Source organism: Podarcis gaigeae (assembly GCF_964106915.1).
Source record: "Podarcis gaigeae genome assembly, chromosome: 4".
NCBI lineage: Eukaryota > Metazoa > Chordata > Lepidosauria > Squamata > Lacertidae > Podarcis > Podarcis gaigeae.
Window position 1 is genome coordinate 101830995 of NC_139677.1, and position 19911 is coordinate 101850905.

General features: G+C 43.4%; 1 protein-coding gene and 1 long non-coding RNA gene across 2 annotated transcripts in view; one reads left to right on the plus strand and one right to left on the minus strand.

The window, feature by feature from the left end:
- The first annotated feature begins 306 nt into the window (after positions 1-306).
- Positions 307-13042, plus strand: LOC310843337 (uncharacterized protein). The gene is made up of 5 exons (XM_083736530.1): positions 307-747; positions 915-996; positions 1281-1363; positions 2293-2419; positions 10657-13042. The coding sequence occupies exons 1-5, from the start codon at positions 349-351 to the stop codon at positions 12234-12236; spliced, it is 2271 nt and encodes a 756-aa protein (XP_083592656.1). The 5' UTR covers positions 307-348; the 3' UTR covers positions 12237-13042.
- A 33-nt stretch (positions 13043-13075) lies between these two features.
- LOC310843952 overlaps positions 13076-19911 on the minus strand; it is a 197690-nt gene continuing 190854 nt past the window's right edge. The window contains exon 2 of the long non-coding RNA XR_014563819.1: positions 13076-13231. This is a non-coding gene — a long non-coding RNA (uncharacterized lncRNA). The remainder of the gene's footprint in view (positions 13232-19911) is intronic.

Consider the following 19911-nt stretch of genomic DNA (forward strand, 5'->3'; position numbering starts at 1 on the left):
TCTGACTTCATACATTGACTGGAGGGCAGCAGAAACCAGGTTGATTAATCTCCCAGAAATCCCTTCAGTTGCCTCCACATTTTGCATTGCTAGAAGGCTAGAGACTTATTTCTTGTCCTCTTCCTGCTCTTTCTTTTCAAAAAGATAGCTCATGGTCTGGGATGCGGCGCACTTCAGCCCTGGTTCCCAGCAAGACTCATCCATGCTTGCTCAGGGAACCATTTCCCCCCCTGTCCTACAAATTCTGTAACAGAACAATGTATTTGCTTTGTAGGATTTGCTAGAGCTTTTCATTACGACAGACCAAAGGGTTCCTTCCGATCTCTCAGAGGCTTCCTGAGAGCACAGATGGATGAGCAAGACTCAGCTGGCCCTGAAGCAGGAAGAGGCCATGCCAGCCAAACTGGGAGCAGTGGGGGATTCTGGGAAAACCCAGTGCAGAAGATCCTGTGTGAGGACACTCTATGCTCAGAGGTGCAGAGCCAGCAGTTGAGGCAGTTCTGCTGCCAAGAGGCCAAAGGACCCCGAGAGGTTGGCAGCCAACTCTACCACTTTTGCCACCAGTGGCTGAAGCCAGAAAGGCACACGAAAGCTGAGATGCTGGACCTGGTGATCTTGGAGCATTTCCTGGCTGTCCTTCCCCCGGAGATGGAGAGCTGGGTGAGGGAATGCGGAGCAGAGACCAGTTCGCAGGCGGTGGCCCTGGCTGAAGGTTTTCTCCTGAGTCAGGCAGAGGAGAGAAAGCAGGTGAGAAAGACTTTCGTCTGGATACTCCTAAAGGGCTCCAAACATGACAGAGAACATCCCATAATGATCTGCTGATGGCCCATCCATTTTCTGGGAAAGCATCTATGGAGTGAGATCTCACAGCCTTTCTCACCATTCTCTGTTTTGAATCCTTGTTTCTTTTCCAGGGAAAGCATCTCTTTGCGGAAATGGACCTGGATTCCTGTGAGGCAGAGAGCCCTCCGTTGGACACCAGAGAGAGGCCACTGGGTAAGGAGGAAGGTGGTTTTTCTCCATTTGGTCTCATTCTGTTGGTTTTCCAACTCATCTGAGGGTTCTTTTCATCTTCTTTTGGGGGGAGACAGTTGGGAAGAAGGGTCCAGAGGAAGAGAGATGTATTTCTGCACAACTAACATATGAAATGGGCACAAACGTCCAAATTCTCTCAGCAGGTAAGGCTTTCTCAAAGGCCCATCTGCAGTTAGAGATGCCCTGTTTCACCTTTGAGAGAAGCAGGCACTCCAGGCGTCCTGTTTATGTTTTTTCTCTTTCAGGTGACAGAAGGATGCCAGCAAGACTTCCTGATCCATCTTTTCATGGGGGCAGAAGGGAAGCAGCGGGTGTGGAACAAGATCAGGTCAGGGGAAGCTGCCTTGTGGGGACAGAGGCCGAGAGATGGAGCAATGTCATTTACTGGTTGGGCACAGAGGAGTGGTGGGATGAAGCAGCCGGGGAACCAGGAAGGGAAGATGGCTCAGAGCCGAAGGAGTGGAAGTGGAGGAAGCATGAGCGGGAAGAGGGAGAAGCCTGGGAAGAGGAGGTGTCAGAAGCTGAAGGGGAAACAGGGCTTTGTGAGCTGGGAGACTCTGTGGCAGAATGCAGTGCAGAATCAGAGGAAGAAGAGGAAGGAGGCAAATGGGAGAGGAAGGTCAAGAGACAGAGGTGAGTCAGGATAAGGAAGAGCCACAGGTGGCTCCCTCTCCTTTTGCCAAAAGCCACCCTCCCTGCTTGTCTCTCAGAGCCAGCAGATCCCGTACATTGCAGAAATCTCTGCTAGATCATCCAAGACAGATGGCCATCCAAGACAAGCTTATTTTATTTCTATATTGATCTTTGAATGCTAAAATAGTCTTCTAAGCACTGGAAAAATGAGAACAAATACTGGCCTGGATTCACCGAACCAGCCCCATCCGCTACAACAAGGGGCCGGCCCCTCATTCTTTCCCCTCTCAATGACCCCCTTGGATTTGGCTCTAGGGCATTGGGAGGGAACCTTCCCAGAACAGCTCAGGAGGAGAGGAGAAAGTGGATCCTTCCGTTGGGAAAACTGGAATGCTTGCGTAGGCAGAATGACTTGGAAAACACAAGGTGGAGTACCACCTATTTGCACAAAGATAAACACCCATAATTAAAATGCAGACTAAAATAAGCATTCATGTTTAAAATGTGCAGCAAAGCAATCCTATTGAAACAACACCGCAATGTACTAGAAGGAAACAACAGAGCATTGTGGAGCAGATCATATTTCTGCTGTCTCAGAGGAGGATATTTCCCTTTTTCTTTTAGGCTCCAGTGTGCTTTGAAGATGTTGCTGTTCGTTTCACGGACGAGGAGTGGGCGTTGCTGGATCCTGACCAAAGAGCTCTGCATAAGGATGTCATGGAGGAGAATCGTGGGATCGTGGCCTCTCTTGGTAAGGCTCCCTGTGGGATCGTCATATCTGCCTGGAAATTCAAAAAATACCTCTATGGGACCAACCTCATCTATTTTCACAGAGCTCAACAGCGCCCCCTATAACACCTGGGAACCTAACACCCCCACAATAAAGAGTAAATTACAGTTTTTTCTTTGAACAACCTTCCTCAAATTATTCCTTTTTCTACCAGGATTGGGCTGGTCTGAACTTCCCAGGCCATCTTCAATGTCAGCTTCAGAATTGTAAGTAAAGCTAAGTAGCTTCAGGTTTTTGTTTTTGCTCCTGTCAGTCTTGGCTCGACCAAAGAGACGACTGGCAGAAGAGAAGAAGCAGGCCTAGGGAGAGGAGAGTTAGCAGCGGAAGGCAGAGAGGAGGGGGAGAGGAACAGTCATCTGAGCTCTGAACAAAGGGGAGAAGAAAAAGAGAGACAAAGTGACAGATAGCTGTGTGAGAGCTACAGGAGTGAGTCAGACGCTGGAATGCAGGAAGCATTCTCTGCCAAATCTCGTAGGATCTGAGTGCAAAAGATACTGGAAGAGAAGGTGGGGGCTTCTGTGCTGGGGAAGGGGGAGGAGCTCAGTCTGGGCAACTCCATCTTGTGGGGAGGACGATGAGTAGAGGAGCTCCGTCCAAGTTTGTTGTTTTAGCAATAAATCTGAAATTATTAACAGCCAGAGTCGTCTCACGTTTGTGGGAGAGACCAAGCCATAACAACGACTGACATTGGAGATGGAGATGACATTGGAGATGATGATGATGAGGATGATGATACAGTGGTACCTCGGTTTACAAACTTAATCTCTTCCGGAAAAGGACAGTTCTTAAATCGAGGTACCACTGAAGTAATAATAATAATAAGTTTTATTTCTACCATGCCCATCTGGCTGGGTTGCTACTAGTAGCCAAAATTCTGGAAACCTTTTGTGAAAAGTGTATTTCTGAGGTTTGGTGGCTCATAACACCACTTTTGTGTGGAGTAATACCATAAAATTATATAGCAATGGAAAGATAATTTAATGAAGAATGTAATGCAATGACTTTTATGAAGGAGTATTTATTAGAACAGCAGTCATAAAGAAAAAATATGAAACCTTTAGTAACCATTGGTAACCTTTAGCTTTAATTATGGCCTTACAACACCTTCCCATGAAGTTTTTAGTTCTGCAGCTGTAATAATGTGAAACCAAGACTGAATTATTGCCTCTGTTACTTGGGCCTTATTGCTTTGGTTGCCTCTGATTAACAAGTTTCTTTAGTCGGCTGCATAGATTTCCGATTGGATTAAAGTTTGGGCTATTCCCAGGCCATTCCGGGAGTGGAATAGGATCATCTTGAAAGGACCGTTTGCACACAGCAGCAACAGGACATGGAGCTGAATCCTGCTGAAATAAATAAATAAGCAAGCTTATCTGGGAAAAGATCACCTGAAGAATGCTTCAGTTTGGGCTCAAGCATTTCGTTTATGTATTTGGGGGGCATTTAAAGTTAAAGGGACCCGTGACTGCTAAGTCCAGTGGTGAACGACTCTTGGGTTGTGGCGCTCATCTCGCTTTATTGGCCAAGGGAGCCGGCGTACAGCTTCCAGGTCGTGTGGTCAGCATGACCAATCCTCTTCTGGCGAACTAGAGCAGCGCACAGAAATGCAGTTTACCTGTTGGTTTCTGCTTCCTTCACTGAGCAGCGAAGTGCTTGTCACAAGACAATGTTTACATTCCACAGTCAAGTGCTGTTGGGTTTTCTCACGGGAAGGGAGACTGGATGTGACGTACACTGGTTTCCTGTTTTTCACTGTTCTTTGCAGTTCAGTGTGATTCTCTCCGTGCTTTAGAGGAGAGAGGATGCCTTTCTCTGCTCCGGCAGAGGGAAAATGTTTTTCTGTAAATTACCAGCTTTGAAGTGTAAATAAAGTAATATAGAGCATGTTGGCACGTACTTTTCATCATTCCGCTGTGCACTGGACACTGCTTATCTCCAACATTTGGTTCCGGGCCCAGAAAAACGCAGTGTTTTGAGAATGGACTCCAGAAGTCGGGCTCCTGGCAAAGGAACAAAGGAGCAAAGAATTGGAGTGCCGGCAAAGGATCGGAATGCAGAGGGCCGGATCGGACGATATCTCTGCACGTCAAGATGATTTGATGAGGTATGTGCTACAGCTCCGGGCAGCCTGCCAGCTTCTAATTAATGGCTTTATGGCTGGACTTTGAACTTTTATAGCCGGTTTTGCCGTGGCACAGGCAAAAGGCTAGAAGGATAAATTTTTCCTATGCTGGGGGAAATCGAAAGTAAAGCAGCTGCAGCAGTGTCGCAGCATGAATTTAAGACAGCAGAGAGAACTTTCACTTTTGAACTTGCCTTTGGAATGCGGTTTGAAGCAGCTGCAGATAAGCAAAGCAGTTAAGCAGAAAGGCACAGGCTCACAGGCAGAAGCTGGAAATCGAAAGTACTTTTGAATTTGCTTTTGGATTGAAGCAGCTGTACACAGACGCAGCTTGTATAAAGCAGCCTGATTTAAAGCAGCAGAGATGACGCAGAAGGCTAATGCCATAGTCATGATGGCTAGCTGCAGAAGGCTGGATGAGGCAAGTGGGGAATTTGATGCCAATCAGCCAAATGCTCAACTCACAGTAGCCAGTGATACTGCCATGATTCAGAATGAAGCAGACCGCCAGGGTGATAGCTGCATGGGCAAGGGGGAGTCTTCACAGACGTCATCCCATAGTGCAGTGGAACCACCAGATGGCGCCAAAGCTTTGAAGGCAGTGAAATGCTACACGTGTGGACGTCTAGGCCATATGAAGAGGGAATGCAGAAATCCCAGGGCCAAGACAGAGCAGCGCAGCGAAAGCTCATCGCGTGGAAAAGGCCGAGGCAAAGGCAAAGGTCCGGTGTCCAGGACAACGCAGCACAAGGCAATGGTCTCACGCTTCACTCCAAAGGTTGCAGAGGTCCAGAAGACGTCTAGATCTTTCTTCGTTGTTGATTCAGCGGCGACCCACCACATGTGCAACGATAAGCGACTGTTCGTGTCTTTTACACCGCAGGAAGGTGCGATTCACCAGGCGGATGACCACACAATCCCCAGTAAAGGCTACGGAACTGTTGTTCTTCACAGTTTGGACTTATCGATACAGGATGTGCTTTATGTGCCAGATGCCAAGCATAATCTGCTCAGCGTTGGACAGCTGAATGAGCGGAAAATTGACGTTTCCTTTAAGAACAAAAGGTGCATCATCACAAAGAAAAATGATTATGTATTGCATGCTGAATATGTTGATCGTTTGTATGTTTTGTATTTTGATGATGTTGTGCAGGATGACACTTGTTGCATTGCAGGTTCTAACAAAAGTTTGCATGCAGAATGTATTCATGATTTTCATCGAAAATTTGGTCATTTGCATTTTGAGGCAGTATCTAAAATGCCTGCCTTGGTTGAAGGTATGACTATTAAACCCTGCAGGTACCACATGAAGTGCAAGGCATGCGCAGCAAACAAGGTAAAAATGGCTGCGAAAGGTAAGGTGTCTAGTAGGCAAGCTACAGAACCATACCAGGTTGTTCATGCTGATTTGGTTGGACCACTAGCGCCCTCTTTGGGTGGAAACAGGTACTTCATGGTTCTCATTGATGCATTTTCCAGGTATATTTATGTGTACAATCTCAAGCAGAAATCAGAGGCTTTTCCAAGGTTCAAGGAATTCTGTGCTTGGTTGGAAAATGTGCATGGTAAGAAGGTAAAGACTCTTTTCAGTGATCGCGGGGGAGAATTCACTTCTCAGCAGTTTGAAGCTTTTCTGACTGAGAAAGGAATTCAACACGATTTGTCTAGTCCTCGCTCGCCATGGCAGAATGGACTTGCGGAACGAGCAAATCAGACATTGCTTCAAGGGTTAAAAACCTTGCTGCATGATGCCAATCTTCCAGAGAGTTATTGGGCCGAAGCTCTCTCATGTTTCACTTACAGTTATAATCGCAGGTTATCTTCAGCGATTGGTTGTACCCCCTATGAGAAGATGTTTGGCAAGAAGCCATACATCAAACACATGAAAATTTTTGGTTCTGACATGTGGGTTCACTCACCACAAAGCTCCAAGTTAGACAAGCGTGGATTGCATGGTATCTTTCTAGGTTATCAGAAAGGGTCTTACAGAATAATGATGACTGACTCTAAGACAATTAAGCTCACAAGAAGTGTTGAGTACAATGCCAAGTGGGGGGAGAATGTGGGAATTTTCCAATGTTATCCTGATGACAGTGATGAAACTGAGGATAGTCAAAAGCAACCGCAACAACCCACACCCACTGATGAAGGTTCTGATTCTGAGTCTGAAACTGAATCGGGTGATTCAGAGGATTTCAAGAGTGCGAAAGCCTCTATGCGACCCTCTGAAAGCTCTGATCAAGAATTGGAGGAACCATTGTTCACAATAGGTCACTTTTCTCCTAAGAAGGAAGAGGAGAGTGTTGAAGACTTAAGGCTAATTCGCAGGTCACAGAGAGCGACAAAAGGCAGACCTCCAAAGAGATTTGCTGATGAGTTTGCTAAGATAGCAGTAACAGCTGTTAAAAGCTCCAAGAAGGTGTTTGAACCTTCAAGTTTCCAAGAAATCCAGGATTTGGATTCAAAGGAAGCTGAGCCATGGTTAAATGCCATGAAGGCTGAGCTTGATTCCTTGGAAAGGAACAAGACATGGGACCTTGTTCCAGTAGTTCCAGGAATGAAACTGCTTGGAAGCAAATAGGTCTTCAAAGCGAAGACAGATCAAAATGGCAAGATAGTCAGACACAAAGCCAGATTGGTAGCCAGAGGTTTTGCACAGGTACCAGGTGAAGACTATCACGAGACCTACTCACCCACCGTGAGGTATGAGAGCATTAGGCTTATGCTCAAGCTAGCTGCAGAAGAGAATCTACACATTAGTCACCATGATGTGAATACAGCTTTTCTGTACGGATCTCTAGATGAATCACTTTATATGCTTCCACCTGATGGCGTACAGGTAAAACAGGGATTTGTTTGTGCTCTGAAGAAGTCCCTTTATGGTCTCAAACAAAGTTCACGGTGTTGGCACACAAAACTCACTGAAGTATTGTTTTCTCTAGGTTTTAAGCAAGGGAAAGCTGATCCATGTGTATTTGTCAAAGAGGAGGGGCAAAAGAAACTGTATTGTTTGTTTTATGTTGATGATCTTTTATTCTTTTGGAAGGATGTCACAATGTACAATAATGCCCTAGCTCAATTGAAAGAGCACTTTGACATGAAAGATCTTGGTGAGGTAAACAACTACCTATCTCTGGAAATAGAGAGAGATCAAGATGGTAACATTCTAATACACCAGTCACGTAAAATTGCTGATGTGTTAAGCAAACTAAACCTGATGGATGCTAACCCTGTAGACACACCGATGACAACAGGTTATCAGGTAGATGACACTGGAGAAGCATTTTCTGATACTACACTGTACAGAAGTGTGCTAGGCAAGCTAAACTTCATTGCCAGATGTTCAAGACCTGACATTGCTGTTAGCTGTAATTTGCTAAGCAGACAAGTCAACAATCCTACTGTTAAGGATTGGAAAGCTCTGAAACGCATAGCGCGGTATTTGAAAGGCACTATGCATTACAGACTGAGATTTAACAATCAGAAGTCTGGTGGTCTTGAGATATTTGCAGATGCAAGTTTTGGAAGTGACACTACAGACAGGAAAAGTACGTCTGGAGTTTGCTATAAGTACAATCAGGGTTTATTTGATTGGTCATGCAAGAAGCAAACAACAGTTAGCTTAAGTACTTGTGAAGCTGAACTGAATGCACTGTCTTATTCACTTAAGGATTGTGAATGGTTGTTACAATTGTGCAAAGACATAAAAATTCCTGTCAAATGTCCAATCCAGGTTTACCAGGACAACAAAGCATGTTTGGCTTTGCTGAATTCTGAAGGTTGTAAGCAAAGCACGAAGCACTTGCAATTAAAGTTGCAACATGCTAGGGAACGTATTCAAAAGGGACTCGTAACGGTGTCCTATATGCCAGGTAATGAAATTCCTGCTGATGTATTGTCCAAGATTGTATCAAGGGATCAACACTGTACCTATGTGCAGAAGTTGGGTTTGTGCTGATATTGTACGAACACGCTGCCCAGTGATGTTCACAGAAAGGGGGAGGATGTTGGTTTCTGCTTCCTTCACTGAGGGTCTTTTCCAGGGAGTCTTCTCTTCTCATGAGGTGGCCAAAGTATTGGGGCCTCAGCTTCAGGATCTGTCCTTCCAGTGAGCACTCAGGGCTGATTTCCTTAAGATTGGATAAGTTTCATCTTCTTGCAGTCCATGGGACTCTCAAGATTCTCCTCCAGCACCATAATTCAAAAGCATCAATTCTTCAGTGATCAGCCTTCTTTATGGTCCAGCTCTCACTTCCATACATCACTACTGGGAAAACCATAGCTTTAACTATATGGACCTTTGTTGGCAAGGTGATGTCTCTGCTTTTTAAGATGCTGTCTAGGTTTGTCATTGCTTTTCTCCCAAGAAGCAGGCGTCTTTACATTTCGTGACTGCTATCACTATCTGCAGTGATCATGGAGCCCAACGAAGTAAAATCTCTCACTGCCTCCATTTCTTCTTCTATTTGACAGGAGGTGATGGGCCCAGTGGCCATGATCTTCATTTTTTTGATGTTGAGCTTAAGGCCATATTTTGCGCTCTATTCTTTCACCCTCATTAAAAGGTTCTTTAATTCCTCCTCACTTTCTGCCATCAAGGTTGTGTCATCTGCATATCTGATATTTCTTCCGGCAATCTTAATTTTGGCTTGGGATTCATCCAGGGAGACAATATACAGCCTTGTTGTACTCCTTTTCCAATTTTGAACCAATCAGTTGTTCCATATCCAGTTCTAACTGTAGCTTCTTGTCCCACATAAAGATATCTCAGGAGACAGATGAGGTGATCAGGCACTCCCATTTCTTTAAGTTTGCTGTGGTCAACACAGTCAAAGACTTTTCCTTTGTCAATGAAGCAGAAGTAGATGTCTTTCTGGAACTCTCTAGCTTTCTCCATAATCCAGCGCATGTTTGCAATTTGGTCTCTGATTCCTCTGCTCCTTTGAAATCCAGCTTGCACTCTTGGGAGTTCTCTGCTTTAGCCTGCCTTGTAGAATTTTAGGCATGACCTTGCTAGCATGTGAAATGACTGCAATTGTGTGGTAGTTGGAGCATTCTTTGGCACTGCCTTTCTTTGGGATTGGGATGTAGACTGATCTTCTCCAATCTTCTGGCCACTGCTGAGTTTTCCAAACTTGCTGGAATATTGAGTGTAGCAACTTAACAGTATCATCTTTTAAAATTTTAAATAGTTCATCTGGAATATCATCACTTCCACTGGCCTTGTTATTAGCAGTGCTTTCGAAGGCCCATTTGACTTCACTCTCCAGGATGTCTGGCTCAAGGTCAGCAACCACACTACCTGGGGTGTATGAGACATCCATATCTTTCTGGTATAATTCCTCTGTGTATTCTTGCCACCTCTTCTTGATGGCTTCTGCTTCTGTTAGCTCCTTACCACTTTTGTCCTTTATTATGGTAATCTTTGTACAAAGTGTTCCTTTCATATCTCCAATTTTCTTGAACAGATCTCTGCTTTTTCCATTCTATTGTTTTCCTCTATTTCTTTGCATAGCTTCTCTGAGTTATTCAAGTCCCTTCGCCACGGCAAGGCAGTGATCCATGAAGGGGATTTTGATCACTACTGTGTATCAAACAAAGCAACATTCAACAACTCATCAGAATCCCATGATAAATATGTTGGTTAATGACAAACAACACAGGTAATGAACACACACCCAATTTGACACACACTGTAAATTAATAATGCAGAGTTCTTAAGTGAAAGAATAAGATCTTTACTGAGTTAAAATTAACTTCTTCATAAAAACATGGTTCCAAACAGTTTGACTGAGATTACATACTGACTCTGCTCACAACTGAGGCAGACTGACTCTGACTGAAATCTTACAGAGAACACAGAGAGAAAATGGCTGCCAAGTCACATGTCAGAGTGACTCAACAGTTAGCACTTAGGCCTCAATGACTTTAGTAGACCCAAATGATTGTGCATTCCCAGCACCTGCCAGCCTGTTTCCTGTTTCTGCTCTCATGTGTCTTTGTCACATGACACGACTCCCTTCAGTTCTTCTCCATTTATTCCAGAGGCTCTTATCCCTTTTTGTCTCCATTGCAGATTGCTATGTATCGGAAATCGAGAACAAAGCTGACCATGACAAAATCCCAAGAGAGGAGAAGCCAGGTAAAAATGTGGAGTGTGGAGAAAGCTGCACTCAGAGCTCCCATTCCACTTCCCATCAACAAAATCTCATTGGAAAGAAACTCTATCAGTGCATGCAGTGTGAAAAGAGCTTCAATCAGAACTCCAATCTCACTAAGCATCAGAGAATTCATACAGGCGAGAAACCCTATCAGTGTGTGGAATGTGGAAAGAGCTTCGGTCAGAGCTCCCATCTCATTTCCCATCAAAGAATTCATACAGGGGAGAAACCCTATCAGTGTGTGGAATGCGGAAAGAGCTTCACTGATAGCTCCTATCTCACTTCCCATCAAAGAATTCATACAGGGGAAAAACCCTATAAATGTGTGGAATGTGGAAAGAGCTTCACTGATAGCTCCTCTCTCACTTCCCGTCAAAGAATTCATACAGGGGAGAAACCCTATCAGTGTGTGGAATGTGGAAAGAGCTTCACTGGTAGCTCCTCTCTCACTTCCCATCAAAGAATTCATACAGGGGAGAAACCCTATCAGTGTGTGAAATGTGGAAAGAGTTTCCGTCAGAGCTCCCATCTCACTTCCCATCAAAGAAATCATACAGGGGAGAAACCCTATCAGTGTGTGGAATGTGGAAAGAGCTTCAATGATAGCTCCTCTCTCACTTCCCATCAAAGAATTCATACAGGGGAAAAACCCTATCAGTGTGTGGAATGTGGAAAGAGGTTCAGGACATGCTACGAGCTCACTTCCCATCAAAGAATTCATACAGGAGAGAAACCCTATCAGTGCGTCGAATGTGGAAAGAGCTTCAGTCGGAGCTTTGCTCTCACTTCCCATCAAAGAATTCATACAGGGGAGAAACCTTATCAGTGCGTGGGATGTGGAAAGAGCTTCAGTCGCAGCCAGAATCTCACTTCCCATCAAAGAAATCATACAGGGGAGAAACCCTATCAGTGTGTGGAATGTGGAAAGAGTTTCACTGATAGCTCCTCTCTCACTTCCCATCAAAGAATTCATACAGGGGAAAAACCCTATCAGTGTGTGGAATGTGGAAAGAGGTTCAGGACACACTACGTGCTCACTTCCCATCAAAGAATTCATACAGGAGAGAAACCCTATCAGTGTGTCGAATGTGGAAAGAGCTTCAGACAGAGCTCTACTCTCACTTCCCATCAAAGAATTCATACAGGGGAGAGACCTTATCAGTGCATGGAATGTGGAAAGAGCTTCGATCGCAGCCAGAATCTCACTTCCCATCAAAGAATTCATACAGGGGAGAAACCCTATCAGTGTGTGGAATGTGGAAAGAGCTTCACTGGTAGCTCCTCTCTCACTTCCCATCAAAGAATTCATACAGAGGTAAAACCCTATCAGTGTGTTGAATGTGGAAAGAGGTTCAGGACACGCTACGAGCTCACTTCCCATCAAAGAATTCATACAGGGGAGAAACCCTATCATTGTGTGGAATGTGGAAAGAGCTTCAGTCACAGCCACCATCTCACTTCCCATCAAAGAATTCATACAGTGGCAAAACCCTAACAGTGTGTGGAATGTGGAAAGAGCTTCAGTCACAGCCACCATCTCACTTCCCCTCAAAGAATTCATACAAAGGTGGGGAAAAACATACAGCTTTAGAATCCAGGCCTTTGGCTAATTGACGTGTATGAAAATCAAAGTGTTATGGGCCTTAATTTATGATGAGTTTAAAAAAATGTTTGGAATAACCTTTCTAAAAAGATCAGAGGGAATTCTGTTAAGTATTGTTGGCAGGGACATCCCGGATGCCTTTAGGGAGGTATTCTTATATGCAACGGCCACAGCTCGGACTTAGGTGGGAAAGGGGTGGAAGGAAGAAGAAGTCCCGACAATAATGGACTGGCATAACAAGCTACAAGAATTTGATGAAATGCAGTTGACAAATAGCCTGAGAGGCAATTCAAAACAAAAATGTATGGAAAAGTGGGATAGATATATGTTCAAAAATACAGTAATGGTTCGCTATCTATGCTAGCATTCAATTGACGTTGGAAAGAGACTGAGTTGAGAAATAAGACAAAGGGTACATATTGATATAGGAATTTATTAGATAAAATGTAAAGAAATATACAGTAATAAGAGCACATTCATTTGTGAAAAAGGAATATACAACGGGATAGACAGGAAGTCCAAAGTGTTGGTACATATATGATTTTGGAATAATTTTTTGTCCTTGTTTTCTTTTTCTTTTAGCATATAAACTTTGTATACATGTTGAAAATTATAGTATAATAAGCCTTGTGATGTTACATGATAATGTTTACCAATGTAACATAAGAACATTAATAAATAATTTTCTTGAAAAAAAATCTAATGCCCTTTTAACATGTGATGTTTTGTGTTTTTATGTTGTGTTTTATGTTGTAACCATCCTGAGACCTGTGGGTGTAGGGAATAGGCGCCAACTCTTAAAGGTCTAGGGGTCTTTGCCCCACCCCCAATAAAATATTTAAGGATGCCACCCCCAAGTTTTTGGTGTGTGTTTTTTCAAACACAACCTTTTATTCTTCTCTTAAAAAATTAAAAAATAAACTCACAAAGGTCATGAAGAAAACAAAATGCAAGAAAATACAAACGTGGACAGGTCCCATCTTTGCGGGTGAAGCGCAGAAGTTGCTTTGAAGCAACGTTTCCCAAACTTGGGTCCCCAGCAGCTCCCGGACTACAGTTCCCATCATCCCTCCCCATTGGTCCTGCTAGCTAGTAAGGTTCTGCAGTTGTAAGAATGTGAAACCAAGATTGAATTACCGTATTGCCTCTGTTAATTGGGCTTTATTGCTGGAATGCTTCTAACAAACAAGTTTCTTTAGTTGGCTCCATTGATTTCTGATTGGGTTAATGTTTGGGCTATTCCCAAGCCATTCCAGCAATGGAATAGGATTATCTTGAAAGTACCTTTTGCACACAGCAGCAACATGACATGGAGCTGAATCCTGTTGAAATAGAAAATAAATATATAAATAATTATTTATATAAATATATATAAATGCTTCAGTATCTGGGTAAAGATCACCTGTGGAAGCCTTCAGTTTGGGCTAAAGTATTTCAATTATATATTTGGGGCATTTACATTCCCATTAATGACGAAAATTCTGACAACACCTTTTGCTGCCATACAACCTCAGATCATCACACTATCTGGGTGTTTCATGGTCGGTGTAATGCAAGTAGCATGTAAATCTTCTCTGATTTCCCCCCTTGTGTATTTCATGCCATCACTACCAAGCAAGGAGATTTGAGTCTCATCCCTCCAAATAACACTGTCCCATTGTTCCACTGCCCAGTTAACATGGGTTTAATCTTTTCAACCTTTGCTTGAGAGATTTTCTTTAGTTGTGTAAGACTCTTCGTGACCCCATGGACCATAGCACGCCATGCACTCCTGTCTTCCACTGCCTCCCACAGTTTGGTCAAACTCATGCTTTAGAGATAACAATGGCTTTTTCCTTCGAATTCTAACATTTAGACCAGTCCTTGCACTCAACTTCACATTACATCTCGCCATGTGATCTTGTATACACCAAGATGATTTTCTTGGAACGCTCTGTCACAAGAGACTAGGGCCCTGCGGGACCTGACATCTTTCCGCAGGGCCTGCAAGACAGAGCTGTTCCACCAGGCCTTTGGCCAGGGCGCAGCCTGACCCCCTCCTCTGGCAATCTGCACAGAATTTTGCTTAATGGTTGCCATCAATTTTGATTTTAATTAATTTTATAATGAATGTTTTTAGAATGTTGGATTATTTTGATTGTTGTTAGCCACCCTGAGCCCAGCTTCGGCTGGGGAGGGTGGGATATAAATAAAATTTATTATTATTATTATTATTCTGTCAGGTAGGGACAGTCTCTCCATTCTTTGATCATCACTTGCCTTTGTGCACTTTTTCCTGCCTTTACCAGTCTGATTTTGTAGTGGCTGAGTCTCCTTATACCTCTTCAATAATATAGAAATGCCAGCTTTGGCTAAGTTTTTCCCAATCTTTCATCTAATCTATTCATTTATTTTTTTTAATGAATATTTATTAGCATTTTCAAAAAACACACAAAAACAACAATTAAACAGAAAATAACAGAAATACAAAAATCCAAAATTTAAAAAAAGAAAAACAGTTAAAATCACATAAAATTCCAATTACTTATTTTCATTTAGCTTATTTCTCAGACCTCCTCACACCTCCCCTTCTTGTATTCCAATTTGAATTATTCAGCAAATCCTTATTACTTATTTCTCAACTTTAACTTGATAATTCTTCCATTTCCTCAATTTATTTTTACCAACCTTATTTTCATTTAATTTAAACCGTTTTGAAAACCAATTTTATCTTATCCAAATTTAAACATCAATACTTAAACATCGTTGCTCCTTCTTAAACATTTTTCCTAAAGTCAACCAAAATTTCCCTTCCATGGCTTTCCCCAATTCCAAACAAATAGCAAAACAAAATAAAAACAAAGCAAGTTATAGTTATATACCCTTTGGATTCCCAGACTCCACCCACCCCTTTCCCGGTTTCAGTCCCCAACAAGTGTTCATCAGTTCAATATATTGTTTAGCCTGGAGATCTCACATCCGAGGCTCTTAAATCTCTTTCAGTTCCTCTCTGCCGGCCTTTTTGATAGTCCTTAATGTTGAACCCCAAATTTCGGAGAGGCTTCGGCCCAACAGGATCCATGTTTTTTCCAGCCAGCCCTCCATGCTTAAAGATAGAGCCTATGGGGTACTCCAAATCTTGTTTCATACCCCTTTCAAGTCCAAATGTCCCCAAAGCTCCAACTTCCACCTTGATCAAATTTATAATCCTTCGGTCTTCAGATCTCCACATGAGGGGATCTCTCAGTTTTGGGCTCACCAATTCAGGCCAGGCTTTCCACATCAAATTATTACAATCCTTTGTTGCCTTCATGTCAGGCCACAAATTGCAACTCTCCTTTGACATCTGCAAAATTACAGCTCCTCCTTCCTTTTCTTCAGGGACAGCATATGTCTCCTTCTCCATGTTCTCATAACTCTCAAGTTTCTCTATTTGTCCATTTGTATGAGCTTCCTGCTTCAAATCCTTATCAGCTTCAACAAAATTGTTTGCTGCTAAGACCAGAGTTGTGACGCTTGTAGCCAAAACATCAATTTCACCTTGTAACTTTCCCAAGAGAACAAATGTTCTATCCAGTTCAGTCTGAATTTTCCCTCCTCCAGCCATTCTTGTAATGTCCTAAACCCCCTCTAGGGGGATTTTGGTTCCTTGATGTTTTTTCAGCTCAAATCCAATAATCAAGTTAATTTGTATCAGTCCTTCCTTATTTTCAACAAATTGTAACAAATATAACCAGCAGAAGCCACAGAAACAAAGTTCTCTTTTTCCTTCTGACAGCCAGTTTGACAGCTGTCAAACTCTTCAGTACTTCATCAACAGGCTCTCTCGCGGGACGCTCCCGGGTCCGAGGGGGGTGAAACTTCAGCTCCCAAAGTTAATCTTTTATCCTCCAGTAAAATTTCTTAATAGTGTCAAACCATGAAGGTTGAAGTCTTTTAAAAAAAGAAAGAAAGGATTCTCTCGACCTTAGATAGCAGGTTCTTTGCTTTAGATTATCTACAAAGAGGGGGGCGGACTTCCTTTTTAACCCTTCCCCGCTCATTCCTGATTCAACAAAGATTTTTCTTTAAATTCCAAATTCCGTATTACTCACGGGTTTTTACTTTAAAGTCCAATTGTTCCAAGGAAAAAGTCAGCGCTCTCCGACAATGGCTTGCGGCTTCACTCCGCGGAAGGAGCAGTCTACTCACAGCACCGTGCCGCACCCTGTCCCCGTTCCGTAGCCTTTAAAAAGGCTCCTTCGCAGTTTGGGGGGGCGCAAAAGGTGCTCGCCGAGTCACCACGCTCACAGGCATCCGTGCCTGTGATTTTTAAGGGTCCCTGTGTTGCTGGCACGGACCAGACCCGATCCTGCAGAGCCGATTCCCTCCGGAGTTCGGAGGGAATCCGCCATTAGTCGATGGCACTAACCCGGAAGTCCCCCATCTAATCTATTCATAACTGTAGCCTTGTTCACTTAATAGTACAATTTTACATCGCTTTCTGGGTGACCAGTCTGTTGGGATACTGCCAAGGAGACGTGGCCATCAGGCAGCCTCCATGTCGTCTCCGGACAATCTCCCGGTCTCCCATAGGACAGCATCAGTCAATTAGCGACACGAGCCTCAGACACATTCCGAGTCTTGTGCACACTCTTTCTGCAGAGTTTCTACAACAGCCGGAACAAAAAACAGCCGGAACAAAAGCTATATACAAAATGGAAACTCCCAGTGACCAGGAAGTAAACAGGCATGTGACAAACAACAATCATGCCTGACTCTTAAGGTGGAACGGAACTATATCCTAATTCTTTGTGCCATTTCTATAATTTTATTATGTTTTACAACCTCACTAAATGAAAGAACAAAAAAAAACCCAACCAACTTGATAGCAATCACATAAAACACTGACAAAGGTCAACCTAAGCAAGTTGTGCTTCCTTTTTCTGGTTATTTGGCTATAACATTTGATAGAATATGGCTAATTGAACAACCTTTGTTGAACTGCAGTCTTCATTAAATTATCTTTCCAATGATATATTATTTTATGATATTATTCTAAAAGAAGTGGTGTTATGAGCCATCAAACCTCTGAAATACACTTTTTTCCAAAAGTCTTCCACAATTTTGACCACTACTATATATCAAACAAACCAACATTCAACAACTCATCAGAATATAATAATAAATATGATGGTTAATGACAAACAACACAGGTAATGACACCCCCGACTCCCTTCAATTCTTCTCCATTTGTTCCTGAGGCTCTAATCCCTTTTGGTCTCCATTGCAGATTGGGATGAATCGGAAATTGAGAACAAAGGTGACCATGATAAAATCCCCAGAGAGGAGAAGCCACATAAAAATTTTAGAGTGTGGAGAAAGCTGCAGTCAGAGCTCCCATTCCACTTCCCAACAAAAAATCTCATTGGAAAGAAACTCTATCAGTGCATGGAATGTGGAAAGAGCTTCAGTTGGAGCTACAATCTCACTTCCCATCAAAGAACTCATACAGGGGAGAAACCCTATCAGTGTGTCGAATGTGGAAAATGCTTCAGGAAGAGCTCCGATCTCACTTCCCATTAAAGAATTCATACAGGGGAGAAACCCTATCAGTGTGTGGAATGTGGAAAGAGCTTCATTCAGAGCTCCTCTCTCACTTCCCATCAAAGAATCCACACAAAGGTCGGGAATACCATTTTACAGCTTTAGGAGCCAGGAAATTCGCAACTTTATTACCAACCCTTTTGCTAATTGACATCTAATGCCCTTTTAACATGTGGTGTTTGGTGTTTGTATGTTGTAACCATCCTGAGACCTGTTGGTGTAGGAATAGGCACCAATGCTTAAAGACCTAGGCATCTTCCCCCCAATAAAATATTTAAGGAGGCCACCCCCAGGGGTCTTTTTATTTTTTTCCAAACGCAACCTTTTATTCTTCTGCTACTTGCCATGCAATTTCTCTTTCAATTTGCCCTCTTAAACAAACAAACAAAAAAAAAAAAAAACAAAAACAAGTGCAGAATGGTCATGAGGAAAAGAAAATACAAACATATACCCTTGCCATCTTTGTCGGCAAAACGGAAAAGTTGCTTTAAAGCAGGCTTTCCCAAGCTTAGGTCCCCAGCAGCTCCCGGACTACACTTCCCATATTCCCTTCCCAATTGTTTTGCTAGCTAGGGGTGATGGGAGCTGTAGTCCAAAAACAGCTAGAGACCCAAGTTTGCTTTAAAGGGAAAGTAGGCTGGCCCTGTGACACCGTCTGCTGGCCAAAAGCACTGCCCCAGAATCTGAACCACCCGCAGTACTACTAATTGGAATTTATAGAGTGCAAAACTGTAGTTTGATTGGCACGTCAACCTCTAGGGAGCTTCTAGGTGCTTTCTGCGCCACCAAGAGTACCCACAGAATTGTGGTGTCTACTGGCAAGACACAAAGGAGAACAAATGAAAGACAAACACAATGAGCAGGCAAAAACCTGGAAAGGGCCATACCAAATGGACATCTGTTGTGAAGAGGTCATTTCCCCACTGCTGAACAATGCCACTGGTAGAGGAGATGGAATGCTAGAAGTGTTCTCCGGGGCAAGGGGAACTGCTGGGAAATTGAACTACGGGCTCAAAATATTACTTTTTTAAAAAGTTGCTGCCATTATAGGCATTACAGACAGAATGCTGGAGGGTGAGCAGGCCCAGGCTGTGCTGCACCCAAGAGTGGGGGTGAAGGGAGAAGTGAAATGTAGCCTTATTGGAGTTCACCGATTGGGTCTGCGTTGCTCCTGAACAGGAGGAAGGAAGTCAAAACGACACCAAGGTGGATTCAAGGAAAGAGTTTATTCTGCTCTCTGGATAGCAGAAGGCACTTGTGTGATCAAGTCCACGACAAGTCCAAAGACATGACAAGTTTCATGCAGTATATATATCCTCCAGGCATCCTCTCCCCCTTCCCCAGCCACGTCAACTTGTATACGCAGGTTGATATCACATATGTTCCTGCTCTGGTACTCTCAACCATAAAAGGATCTTCCTTCCTGTACTTCTGACCATAAAAGGATCTTCCTCTTTCTACTCTTATCTGGGAAGAGGTCATAATCTCCGGGAACACGCTTTTGGCATTTTCCCCGGACATTGGTCTTGCGTGTATTTTGTGGTCAGCACATAAGATAAAGTTCTGACGTGTTTTCTTTGTTCCCCTGGAGGGCCAAGGCCACCCCTTGCCTGTCCAGATAAAGGAGAGAACTGTTTATGCAGTTGTGTCCTTATTATGGTTTTGTTCAACAGTTCAAGTTTTACGCAGTTAAAAGTGCTCTCTTTTGAAAGAACAAAAGGCGGGGGTTGAGTCAGTTTTTAAAATTACTACACAGAAACCCATTCCTTCAGAAACCGTGAAAGCTTTTTCTTCCCGACATTTCCGGTGCGGCTCTGATTTCCACCTGGTCCGGAATTGTCCAGTGGAGGGACAGGATGTCTCCAAGGCCATTTTCTTTGGTAACCAGATAACAGGAGCTGCCAAGCGTGGGAAGCCTCGCAAAGGTCCCAAGGAAAGTGGCAGAGACATGTCGTCACAGCATCATTTGGCTGCTGCTATGGCAACAGTGAAAAACTTCGAC

Coding starts and splice junctions, on each gene's coding strand:
- LOC310843337 (XM_083736530.1), top strand. CDS start 349: ATGGATGAGCAAGACTCAGCTGGCCCTGAAGCAGGAAGAGGCCATGCC. Junction 997..1,280: donor CACCAGAGAGAGGCCACTGG/GTAAGGAGGAAG, acceptor TTTCTCTTTCAG/GTGACAGAAGGATGCCAGCA. Junction 1,364..2,292: donor CGGGTGTGGAACAAGATCAG/GTCAGGGGAAGC, acceptor TTTTTCTTTTAG/GCTCCAGTGTGCTTTGAAGA.